We start from the raw sequence: 14230 nt of genomic DNA, 5'->3' as shown, positions 1-14230 counted from the left end.
TTCTGATGCCAAAACTGTCGAAAAATACCAGAATGGGTGTCAAGTTGACCGTAGGAAGGGGAGCTCGTGCGAGAAGAGGTTTAGGGAGACATCTACAAGGAATAGTTAGGGCTTTAAAGCCAGTGCACCACAAGGCCCGATACGGTTTGGGGTTCCAAATGACATGCGCCAAAGAAGAAGACAATGGAAGAAGGATCAAGAGAGAAGAATTGCAAGAACTTTAGGCCGAGAACCGAATGGGAACCGATAGAGTACCCTCATTTGTCAAAAGCATTTACATCTGCGGGAATGTTGTACCCTGGATAAGATGATCCACGAAACATGCTGAGGTTAATTGAAAGGGTTTTCGAATATCGATAAGTGTCATCGACAAAGAAGTGGTGCAAGTAAAGATGTCTCGAGGATACGCCTTTGCCCTCCCGGTTTTATGTTGAATAATTGGACTCTTGAGGAGCTTCTTGTAGTTTATAAGTCTTCGAGTAATGCTAAACATTAACCTTCTATTGTGTCCTTAGATATAATAGAATTCTTTTGTAAGAGCTTGCATTCGCTTCTTTATCATTTAAATGAATATCGATGAAGATGCATTTTGTCACGATTTTTCGTTATCACTAATTTCATGATCATTTTCTCATTTCATAGCCTATCTTTACATTTTCCTCATTACCATGACATAACATTTTGTTTGTTGTTTCCAATACTTGGATGTCCCCCTATAGCTTCCTTTTCCATTTCAACTTTCAGGTGCTCAGATATTGATGACATGAATAAGCCCGTTACAAATCTTGAAATCGATTTTGAGAAGGTTGTTTGCTTAGGAGAATTTGAAGCCGAAGAAAATGCTGAAGATTATGTCTCGTCTCCTGAATTGTTAAGAATGGTGGAGCAAGAGGATAAACAGATTCTGCCTCATGAAGAATCAGGAAACAAAGAATTTGGGCAATCAAGAGAGGAAACAAGAAGTGAAGATTGGGACTTCTATTTCGAGAGTACCGCATAGTTTGATCACTTTACTCCGCGAATACAAAGATGTTTTCGCATGGTCATACCGATTAATGCCGTGGCTAGATGAAGATTTAGTGGTCCATAAGCTCCCATTAAAGCCGAATGCAAGCCCATCCAAAGAAAAATTAAGACGGATGAGACCAAATCTTGTTGAAGATAAAAGAGGAAGTCAAAAGCGGTTTGACGCGGCTTCCTACAAGCCTCCAAATATCCGAATGGGTGGCTAACATAGTCCCTGTACCAAAGAAAGATGGAAAAGTACGAATGTGCGTGGATTATCGCGACCGAATCGAGCAAGCCCAAAAGATAATTTTCCTTGCCACATATTGACACGTTGGTGGACAACACAAAGCAAAACATTCATTGTTTTCTTTCATGGACGGATTCTCGGGTATAATCGATCAAGATGGCCCCGAGGATATGGAGAAAACTACCTTCATAACAATGTGGGGAACGCTCGCTACAAGGTGATGCCATTCGGTTAAAGAATGTTTGGGCAACATATCGAGGGCTATGGTAACGTTATTCCATGACATGATGCACAAAGAAATAGAGGTCTACGTCGACGACATGATTGTTAAATCCCGAGGGGAAGAAGAGCATGTGGTGAACCTCAAGAAGTTGTTCGAGAGGCTGAGAAAGTTTCAACTAAAGCTTAATCCAGCCAAATGTACATTCGGGGCTACCTCGGGAAAGTTGCTAGGCTTCATTGTCAGTAAAAGAGGTATTGAGGTTGATCCAGATAAAATAAAAGCCATCCAAGAATTACCACCTCCGCGCACGTAAAAGGAAGTTAGAGGATTTTTAGGGAGATTAAACTACATCGCCCGATTTATCACTCAACTTACTAACCAATGCGACCCAATCTTTCGGCTTCTTCGAAAACATAACCCGGGAGAATGGAACGAGGAATGCCAGGTGGCCTTTGATAAGATAAAACAATATTTGTTTAGTCCTCCAGTGCTAGTACCGCCAACTCTTGGAAGACTTTTGATATTGTATTTGACTGTGTTCGAAAGTTCAATGGGTTGCATCTCGGGGCAACACGACGAGTCGAAAGAAAGAAAAGCGATCTACTACCTCAAAGAAAAGTTCACCGATTATGAGGCAAAGTATTCATCCATTGAGAAATATTGTTGCGCCTGTTTGGGTAGCTCGGAGACTTAGACAATACATGTTGTACCATACGATATGGTTGATTTCAAAGTTGGACCCGATAAAATACATGATGGAATCGCCGCACTATCGGGAAGAATGGCGCGATGGCGATTCTCCTTCGAATATGACATTGCTTATGTAAGTCGAAGTCGATAAAAGGAAGCGCAATAGCTGATTTTCTAGCAACTCGAACAATGAAGAATATGAGCCTTTAAGATTCGATTTCCAGACGAAGACTTAATGTGCATCTCGAAATAGAATCCGAGTCATCAAAAGAGAGGTCATGGAAGATGTGCTTTGATGGTGCGTCGAATGCGTTAGGGCATGGAATTGGAGTAATCTGGTATCACCAGACGGAATCATTATCCGCTCACCGCAAGATCGAACTTCTTCTCGTACTCAATAATATCGCAGAATATGAGGCTCAGATCATGGGGCTTCGTGCACTATCGAGTGAAACATCGAGATCTTGGAGGTATACAGAGACTCAAATTTAGTGATTTACCAAATCCGTGGAGAATGGGAAGTGAGGGACTCAAAATTGATTAAGTACAGCAATTTAGTGGTGGATTAATCAAGGAATTCAAAGAAATAACTTTTCATTACTTCCCACGAGAAGAGAACCAATCGGCGGATGCCTTGGCCACTTTGGCTTCAATGTTCAAAGCAAGTAAAGAAGCAGAAATAATGCCCCTCAAAATGAGCATATACGAGGTCCCTGCACACTGTTGTAGCATTGAGAAAGAGGCAGACGGACAACCATGGTTCTATGATATCTTAAAATATATCAAGAATCAAAGCTATCCCGAACAAGCACATGAGAACGACAAAAGAACAATCAGAAGAATGGCAGCAGGATTCGTTCTTGATGGGGATATCCTATATAAAAGGGGAAATGATCAAATACTCTTGAGATGCGTGGATGATGTCAAAGCCAGAAAGATACTTGGAGATGTTCATGAAGGAATCTGTGGGACACATGCCAACGGTTTCAGTATGGCCAGAAAGATTATGAGACTCGGTTACTACTGGTTGACGATGGAAAGCGACTGTATTAGTTTTGCCAGAAAATGTCACAAATGTCAAATCTATGGCGATAGAATTCATGTAGCCCCTTCGCCCCTTCACGTCATGACTTCTCCGTGGCCTTTTTCTATGTGGGGCATGGATGTTATAGGCCAATTTCTCCAAAAGCATCAAATGGACATCGATTCATTTTGTGGTTATCGATTACTTCACAAAATGGATAGAAGCCGCTTGCTTGCTAATGTGACGAGACCGCAGCTTGCAAGTTTTTGAAAAAGGAAATCATTTGCGGTATGGTTTGCTGAAAGAATCATTTCAGATAATACCACGAATCGAACAATAAGATGATGAAAGAAATGTGCGAGCAATTCAAAATAAAGCATCATAATTCCTCGCCTCTATCGCCTAAAGATGAACGGGCCATTGAGGCGCTAACAAGAACATCAAGAGGATTATTGGGAAAATGACCGAGACATATAAAGATTGGCACGAGAAACTTCCATTTGCTTTGTTTGCATATCGCACATCTCAAGCGAACGCTCTCGGAGCAACTCATTTCTCTCTAGTCTATGGAATGGAAGTTGTGCTACCCATCGAGGTTAAGATCCCTCTCTGCAGTATTGATGGAATCGAGTTAGAAGAAGCGAATGGATTCGAGCTCGATATGATCAGCTGAACCTCATTGAAGAAAAACGTCTAAGGGCAATTTGTCACCGGCAAATGTACCAAAAGAGAATGATCGCACCCATGACAAGAAGGTACGACCAAGAGAATTCCACGAAGGAGAACTCGTCTGAGAAAAATTCTCCCAATACAAAAAGATCTGCGAGGAAATGGGCACCAAACTGGAAGGACCGTGACGTCGTAAAGAAGGCATTCTCGGAGGAGCTTTGATCCTTACCGAGATGGATGGGAAAGAGTTGTCGAATCCAGTGAACTCGGATGCAAAGAAGAAATATTACGCTGAGATAAAAACCCAAAAGGGCATCTAAAAAAAAAAAAGAGAAGAAAAGGGGATCGAGTGAAAACCCGAAAAGGCGCTTTGGTTAAACATAAAAGATTAGGATGAAAACCCAAGAGGCGTTCTAATGAAGCAAATATTCGGCTTACAAGGCAAAGCGTTCTAAACTGTACGACAAACAGTGAGACTACAGTATTTGAAGCATCTCTGAAAGCTCGAAATCTTCTACGCAAGGAGCCATACTCTAAAAGATTCTTGATTGAGAAACGTGAAGAGTTCATGTGTCGAATATCTAAAGCATTTGTATTCATTGAATACGATCTCTTCTTTGCACATTTGTACTATCATTAGTTAACTTTCTTTGTTTGCCACATTTGAAATAAAGGAATATGAGATATCCTTTTTGTCCCTGCCTGACCATTTTCATGCATATCATTATGTGTTTATTTACATGATAAATGGTGAAATGACATGCTCTAAACAAAAGAAATGTTAAGCATTACCTGGATGAAAATTTAATAAGCGCAAGACCCTCAAAGTAGGAACAAAGTTCAATTGGGGACAAAAGAGTGACACTGAGAAACGTCGATTACCCGTGAAGCTTGAAGACATGTACATGGCAAAGAGTCAAGTAATGAATGCGACCATCACAAGAATCGAGACGAAAAAGACATACGACAAACATACTTAAAGAGCAATCGCATAATCATGTAGGCATAAAGGTATTTAAGACAAACATGTGCATCATGCATGGCATATACAGGAACTCCAGCAGAGCAAGAAATCTGGAATGAGAGTTCATTGAATCAAATGAAAAGACACTTGAATTCTACCAAATGACAGTTTTGATATTTTGATGTTCAATTTCGTCCTCCAATTTTGTTTTTTCAAAAATCAACTCATATTGCGAGAGTGAGTTGAGCCTCGTGGCTGTTGAGGTATTTTCAATTCTGCTTTTTAAATTCATGTTTTCCAAGAAAATCAGCTCATATTTCGAGAAGTGAGTTGAGCCTCAAGACACGTTGAGGTAATTTCAATTTATGTTTCAAAGATCAACTCATATTGCGAGAAGTGAGTTGAGCCTCAGGGCACGCTGAGGTATTTTCAATTTCTGCTTTTTAAATTCATGTTTTCCAAGAAAATCAGCTCATATTTCGAGAAGTGAGTTGAGCCTCAAGACACGTTGAGGTAATTTCAATTTATGTTTCAAAAATCAACTCATATTGCGAGAAGTGAGTTGAGCCTCAGGGCACGCTGAAGTATTTTCAATTTCTGCTTTTTAATTCATGTTTTCCAAGAAAATCAGCTCATATTGCGAGAGGTGAGTTGAGCCTCAAGACATGTTGAGGTAATTTCAATTTATGTTTCAAAAAAATCAATTCATATCGCGAGAAGTGAGTTGAACCTCGGGGCACGCTGAGGTAATTTCAATTCCTATTAAATCTATAATCAACTCATATTGCGAGAAGTGAGTTGAGCCTTGCGGCACGCTAAGGTATTTTCAAATTCTATTTTCAAAAGTCAATTCATATTGCAAGAGGTGAGTTGAGTCTTTTGATTTCTATTTTCAATTTCTTTTTTTTTTTTTCAAAAGTCAATTCATATTGCGAGAGGTGAGTTGAGTCTTTTTAATTTCTATTTTCAATTTCTGTTTTTTAATTTTTCAAAGATCAACTCATATTGCGAGAGGTGAGTTGAGCCTTTAATTTTCGTTTTTCAAAATCTACTTTTCAAATTATTAACTCATGTTGCGAGAGGTGAATTGAACCTTTTAATTTCTGCTTTTAATTTCTATGTTTCAAAAATCAACCCATATGGCGAGAAATGAGTTGAGCCTCAGATCACCTGCTGAGGTATTTTCAATTTTTGTTTTTACGAGTCAATTCATATTGCGAGAAAGGAGTTGAACTCAAGATCACACGCCAAGCAAAGACTAAAGATTGAAGCTGATGGAAAACACCAAATGTGGCCTCCCTGAAGTTGCAGTGGAGCTGATCGAGGATATCAAATCTTGCCTCTCTAAAGTTACAGAAGAGAAGACCACAAATCGCATCTCAACTGAAGCAGTAGAAGAGCAGATTGAAGCTGTAGATCTTATCCTTCTGGAGCTACAAGTGAAGCAGATCGAAGCCCCAAAATCTCATACAAGTGAAGTTACATTAGAGAATATCGAAGTTGCAAGGCATATGTCGGAAGGTACAGTGGATTGAACCAAAGCTACAAGGTATAGTGGACTGGAAGGAGATTATCACCAATGAAGTCAAGACCCAGCAAGACCGGGCAAAATTGGCCTTTCGTTATGTCTTTGCTCCATTCCTCATTACGACAATGAACAAAGAGGGCAATCAGACAGCCAATTTTGGGCCAAACCCTAAACCCTTACAAACCCAAAACCCATTAAACCTAACTAAACCCACTAACCTACCCTAACCTAAACAACCCAATACCCATCAAGCCCAACTAATACATCAGCCAACCCAAAACAGTAAAGCCCGATAGGCCCAAACTCTAAAAAATTTTGGAAAGCCAGAAACCCTAGGGTTTCAAGCCAAGGTCTCTATGTGCGCACCACCACGCCCACTTTCCTCTGACACTAGCCCCATACCTTGGTACACCACTCCCCACGCACGCCCCATGCCTCCCCGCACGCGCCCGGTCCTCCATGCCCTGCAAAAACAATAGAAGCAAAACAAAGCAGAGGCAAAGAAGCAATAGCAGAGACCAAAAAATATTCTTTTGTAACCACTATAAAGTCGAAAAGGAAATCAATAAACGGGGTCTTCTTTTCTTCTTTTTTTGGAAAACATCAAAAGAAATTGATAGACTTCAATAAACGGACAATAGTGGTTGTTCAAGGCATAAGGAGTAGACGAAAGGTTGCACTCCTTTTTATTTCTTTCGATTTTGCATACATATATATATATACGTATTTCTTTATTTTTACAAACATAAAATACAGATACAAAAGAATAAAAAAGGAATTTTTTACGGTGGCGTGCCATGGACCTCCGGCGACCATCCGGCAGTCGGACCCGTGGCCGGAGCTCTCCCCCTCCTTCCTCCCTTCTCTCTTTTCTCCCTTCCCTTTCTTCTTTTTTTTTCTCTGCTGGTGCCAAATGAGATTTTTAAAAATTTTTTTAACTTATATAGGGGTCCAAAACGGTGCGTTTTGGACCCCCCCTTTATACATAAAACGACGTCGTTTCAGGGGTGGGTCGGGTCGACCCGACCCGCCCCAGCAGGATCCGCGTGTTTTTAAATGCGGAAGGGTTATTTGCGCAATCAGCCATTCCGCATTTTCAATATTTTAAATCAAGTTTATATTTATTTATAATTTGGCCCTGAAATTCGATCTGTCTTACAATTTAGACCCGTTTAATATGTTGCGTTTTAAAGGCTTGGGGATATTGCCTTTGGTCCTCCAATTCATGCGCGTTGTAATTTAGTCCGATTCAGCTTTTGTTTCTAATTTTATCCCACTAATTGCTTTTAGTCTCAATTTCGTCCTTTTTGTTTTAAATATTATTTGTAATATTAATTTTGCTATCATTATTACTACATTATTGCTACTTATTATTATTGCTAGGTACATATTATTTATACTATTCTTGATATTATTACTATTATTATATGTACTTTTATTATTGAATATTTGTGTATATTTTATTACATATATGTATATATATATATATACTTCTTATATGGTATTATTTTTAACATTATTATTTTTACTATTATATTTATTATTTTTAATATATTATTATTTACTACTTTATTTTCCTTACCTTATTATTATGTCATATTTTCTTTTGTATTTTTCTATTATTGTTATTATTATTATCCTTATTATTATTATCATTATTATTATCATAGTACATGTGGTGTTATATATATAATTTATATATTATGTATACTGTCATTTTATTATATATCATGTATATATTGAATGTTGTATTGTCCATGTATTTTAATATATATGTACATAATTTTAATACACATATATAAATATATCTTGATGTAACATTATTTTTTTTCTTTTCTTTTTTTTCTTTTTAATATGTATTTAACCTTGAAATCATATGTGTATATATTAGAGGTGATCATGGGCCGGGCAGGCAGGGTTCGGGCCGGGCCCAAATAAAATTTTAGGCCCGTCTACTAGGCCGGGCCGGCCCGCCCAAATATGGGCCTAAAATTTTGCCCAAGCTCGGCCGAAATGAAATTACTAAGCTCGAGCCCGCCCGCCCGCCCATATTAATTTTTTTTTCTTATTTCATTAAATAAAAAATTTAAAAATATAATAAATCAAATATATTTAAAAACATAAAATAAATATTAAAACAAATAAAAATAATACTAAAACAATTCTTAAAACAATACACAAATTAACAATATAATAAAAAATAGTTATATTAAAAATTTAAAATAATTAAAATAAAATAAAAAATATATATTAATATATAATTGAATTCGGGCCCGGGCCAAAAACTCTTACGAGGCCTGCCCGTTTTTAAACAGGCCTCGTTTTTTGCCAAGCCCATTTTTCGGCCTATATTTTACCCAAACCCTCCCATTTTCTAAGGGGGCCTTGGTAGGCCGTCCGCCAAACCATGATCACTCTAGTATATATTATGTAGATGTTTTAATATTATATTATACATGTTTTTTTATATGCTATGTATGTAAGTTTTAATATCACATTCCATGTATACTATTATCTATATTCTAATGTTATTGGTTATATTTTTATTTTATTATATGTATATCTTTAATATTATATTGCATATTTCTAATATTATTATTACTTATATATATGCATGTGCAAAATATATTATGTACATATTCTTAATGTCATGTTTATACATGTTCATTGTTTTCTTGTAGTCGATACTGTTATTATATTTAATCTTATATGCATAGTTAGTTTTTTTTCAACATTATTGTCATATATATTTTTGCTCAAATGCATTTTTACCCTTTATTTTTATTCTATATCAATTTTGTTTTACATTGCTTTGAAAATTACGTTCATGTATTCTAAATTCATTTCAATATACAAGGCAACATATCGATTTAACACCATGTCGTCGATTTCATCGTTATGTTGGATGAACATCAATTGACTCGTGTTAAGACGGTATGTCCTTCTCAAAAATCAAGAATTTTAAACTTCTCGTTTTCTTTTAATCGGACCACAACTAAATTTTATATTGAACTCGTATTTTTGAAAATAAGACAACACGTGTTTATGAGATACCAATCTTTGGGCGTCGCGAGGGTGCTAATACCTTCCTCGCGCGTAACCGACTCCCGAATCCTAATTTTTCTCTGGATTTTAAAGTAGACCTAAACTCACCCTTTTATTTGTTTTAATAGGAGATCTAATAGGTGTCCGATCACACCTAGGAAAAAGGATTGGTGGCGACTCCCTGTTTATTTTAAAAATCAAAATTTAAGTTTTCAAGTTTTCAATAGATCGCCACAATTAGCGACTAAGCCAAGCTAAAATTTTTACGCCGCTACACTTATAACCAGGTCTAATTGAATATTTATATTCTTGGCATTTTTTTATTTGAATTAAAGGAGAACATAATTTCAAAATTTAATCCAATAAACAAATAAATTCAAACTCGGTTGATTTAGCATATAAGAAACCCATGCATAGGAGCTCTATATCGATAAAAAGTAAACACTTTTGCCTCACCTAATTCAAAGTCAAATATCCACAATAAATTCCCTTTTGGCTGACATTAATCAGGAAATGATACATTTTCAACCCAGGTTTATATATTAAATGAAAATAATAACCTTAAAAAAGAACCCAAAACAATAATTACTAATTTTTTTAATTAATAGATTTAATACTAAATTATGCACAATGAGGATTGTATCATACAATTTTGTACTTCTTGACTAATCTAATATGTTTCGTTATTCTAAGTGGTTATTCTATTTTAGAGAATGAAAAATTTCTTATCCTTAATTTTTAGGTTCAATAATTTCTATATAATTTAAACATCACGATAAAAGCTTTTTCTATTTTTTATTAATAGATTTATGTATAGAATTTCATTCGCCTCACGGTTAGAAACTAATGACTGGGTTTATCTACAAAGATTTTGAACTTGATGATAATGACTAAATTATATTTGGTCTTGTTTTTACCTTTCTAGTCATTCTAGATATAATTTTTAAATATTGAATCTTTCGTTATTTAAATCGTATCTCCATAACTTGTAATTATTTATCATTCAATGAATGATTAAAAAATGATTCACTGATTCAATTATAATCTTTTTTACTTTCGAGATAAGCAAAGCATGCAAAGTCATACTTACTTTACTCTTTCTACCCATCAAGAGCAAGAAAAATATGTGTAATATAAATTTATTAAAAGGTAATATGAAAATTAAAATGACCTTCGTTGAAATGATTTCTAAAGTTTTAAAAGACAGGAGTGGACATTCTTATATTCTTGTAAATTTATTTTAAATATAATTTTACATATATAAATTATAAAAAAAAAAACAAAACTATTCTCATAATTATATTTATTTTAAGTTAGTGTTTAGTTGATTTGTTGTATTAATTATACTAATTATATGGGTTTGAAGGATAAGGCTTAATCATATCTCATTTATTCTCGGGTGAGCAAAATTCGATTCGATTAAAAAATAAAAAAAAATTTCAAATTTTGAGTTATTTGAATTATTCGAGTCGAGTTAAATTTTACGATTCGAATAACAAATTGATGTAAATACATTTTTGGTTCCTACCAATTTTGAAAATAAATAAATTGATTTCTCAACAAAATTACAAAATAATTTTAAAAAATTAAAATATATATTTTAAAATATACACTTTTAAATATATAAAGATAAATTAATTAACGATTCAAGTTTATCTATCTTATTAATTATTATTTTGCTTTCAAAAGTTTTCATATATATATGGATTAAAATTTATTGGCTTTAACATGAAATTAGTTATACTATAACAAGATTTTAATTTGATATGTACAATATTTCATTTTACTCGGCTTGATTTTTAAAAAATTCAAATTGAGTTAAAGATGATAAAACAAGACTAGACCTATTCATGAATCGGGCCACCCAACTCAGTCTTAAAGGCCCGCTCAAAATTTGAGAGGATTTGGACAAAAATATAGGCTAAAAAATGGGTTTGACAAAAAAATAATACTCGTTTAAAAAAAGTGCCGGGTCTCAAGTAAGGTATTTTTTGCTTGGGCCCGACCGAGCCCGAATTCACTAAAGGACAAAAAAGTCTTTTTTGTTTTTTAATATTATTTTCTTATTATTTTCTCCCTATTTTACTACTATTTTACTATTATGTTACTATTGTTTTATTGTTATTGTTTGAATATTATATAAAACATATTTAATTGTTAATTTATTATTATTTTAGAGGCATTTACTTATTAAGTTGCAACTATCTTAGTGTTATTTAAGTATATATATATTTTAAAATTTATTTTCAATTTGTTGAAAAATATTTATTTTGATATTTTTAGTATTTTGATGTATTATATATATTTTAAAATTATATAAAATAATATAAAAATAATATGGGCGAGCTGAGTCGAGCCTAGTGTTTAACATTTTCATCCGATCAGACTTGGACAAAATTTTAAGTCTATTTTTTGAGTCGAGCTGAGTCCGAGCCTAACAAACAAGCTTAATTTTTTAGTTGAGCTCAACCCGACCAATACACACATCTAAACAAGACACATCCCGTGGATTAAATAAAAAAAAAATTCACTTCCATCAAAAGCTCACTCATGGCACATATTTAAAATAAAACTTGATCAAACTAAAACTTAATCCAAATTAAATCTTGTTAATTATGGAAGTAAAAATGGATAATCTAAAACTTGCTTCAAATTAAAGTATGTATTGATATACAAGCAAATGAAAAAAGGAAATCAAATTATAAATGAAGAAAAACGAAACGACCGCGTGGTTATGAAATGGAGCGCTTGCCTGGCTGATCGGCGACCTTCAAGGTCTTGTCGATAAGTTTCCTTGCCTTCCGGCTTCGGATCTCCACTTTAACGCTGGCGCTCTTGTCCATCTTTATGTACGGTTTATTCGGCTTTGACTTTTTTAGTGCCCTTATCTTTGACTTTATTGATTCCATCAAGCTCCCCAACTGGTTCGCCATTGATGAACCCCCCCCCCCCCCCAATATAATCCAGAGGAAAATATTTTTTTGATAGAAAAAAGAACTGCTTGACTACAGTTTTTGCATTCTTTGCCTTGCCTTTTGGCTAAGACTACTACTGCTCCTCCTCCTTTTTAAGATTTTGATTTCTGGAGGTTAACGAGGATTTTATGCAGCTTTGTTTAGATAAATGGACTGGCTGTTGAATATAATTACAATATTGCCATTGGCTCAGTGTTTCTGGCTCACTTCTTCTAAAGAAAAAAGATTAAATACTAATAACAGTCCCTATATTTTATTAAGATTGTAGAATAATTCATGTACATGAATTTTAGGGGTTTGAAAGTTACGATCCAATTGATAACGATTTTTTATTGGAGAGATTATAATTTGGTTAAAATCGATTTAATGAATTCAATCGATTAATCAATTCGATTAACACTATAAAAGTCGCTCGGTTTAATTATAGTACGTAGCATAATAGTCGATTAAGTCAACTAAATATAAAAACCCGGCGGACTTAATTATTTGAAAAAGCAAACCCGTCATCAAAATTAACAGAAAAATGCTAATGATTGTTACCGATTAGATTTGCAATTCCCGAATCCACGAAGTACAAGGATTAAAATGATTTAAATTACGATATAAAGACTAATTTCATAATACAAGTAAAGTACAATGACCATTTGTGGAATTTAACCAAAAACTCTGGCGCCAGCGGCGTCGGTAGCTTTGTGTTTTTCGTCAACAAATCCAGTTAGTGATTTGTGTTTGTATACATAATTTTGTAGGTAAGGAAAATAAAACTAATCTAAAATAAAAGTAAACTGATCAAGGATAAGCTTAATTTAATATTTTATGTAAATAATTTTCAACATAATTTTATTTTTTTATAATAACATTTTATTATTTATGCAGATAAGGAGATAATGAATACTACCCATGGTTTTATTTTTTATTTTTTTTTCCAACAATAATTATCGAGTTGAATATGGATCGAGTTTGTGTATGATATTAATATATTCTTGAAATATAAATTTTAAAAAAATCGATATTTATAAATTGTTAACTTAATCTAGTTTTATATTTTTCATATTATTTTATAAATATTTAAAAATTATGTTATTAATATTCAAAATTTAATGAATTAATATATTTTAATAAAAATTAATTTTATGGCATATAAATTGTATAATATTTGAGACAACCTAATGTTTTTGTGAAGCTCATTTCTTCTAATTTAACTATTTTTGCCCTCGCTTTCTAAACATTGGATGAAACTATAACTTAAACAAATAATTAGATGGTTGAACTTGTAACAAGTAATAACAAATATACTTAGTTTTCTTTTTTTGTTTTCTTTTCAAACAAAATCTATAAATCGAATCTCTATGTAGGGTTGATATATCTATGGATTGGGTTCGTAAGGTCTACTAAAAAGTTAAGAAGATTTTGATAAAAATATAGACTAAAAAAATAGGCTTGAGAAAAAAATAAAGCTTGTTCCTCAAGTAAGGTTTTTTGGCCCAGGCTTAGCCCAACCCGAATTTGCAAAAATAAAAAATCTGTTGCTTTTCCACTGTTTTGTTGTCATTTTACTATTATGTTGCTATTATTTTGTTATTATTGTTTGAATATTGTATAACTCTTGTTTTATTGTTAATTTTGTTATTATTTTAGAGATTTTTGCTTATTAAATTACACCTATATTAGTGTTATTTAAATATAAAAATTTTTAAAATTTATTTTAATTTGCTAGAAAACATTTATTTTAATGTTTTTAATATTTTTAAGGTATTATGTTTATAAAAAATTTTAATATGAGCATACTAAACTAGGCGTAAATTTTAACACTTTTATTCGAATCAAGTTTAAATAAAATTTTAAATTCACTTTTTT

General features: G+C 33.6%; 1 protein-coding gene across 1 annotated transcript; it reads right to left on the bottom strand.

The window, feature by feature from the left end:
* Positions 1–11958: 11958 nt before the first annotated feature.
* On the bottom strand, positions 11959–12473 carry LOC108463556 (uncharacterized). Its single transcript, XM_017763481.2, has one exon. The coding sequence runs from the start codon at positions 12329–12331 to the stop codon at positions 12131–12133; it is 201 nt and encodes a 66-aa protein (XP_017618970.1). The 5' UTR covers positions 12332–12473; the 3' UTR covers positions 11959–12130.
* Between the last annotated feature and the right edge of the window lie 1757 nt (positions 12474–14230).

This window comes from Gossypium arboreum, chromosome 13 (genome assembly GCF_025698485.1).
Source record: "Gossypium arboreum isolate Shixiya-1 chromosome 13, ASM2569848v2, whole genome shotgun sequence".
Lineage (NCBI taxonomy): Eukaryota > Viridiplantae > Streptophyta > Magnoliopsida > Malvales > Malvaceae > Gossypium > Gossypium arboreum.
This window is presented reverse-complemented; position numbering and strand designations above follow the sequence as displayed.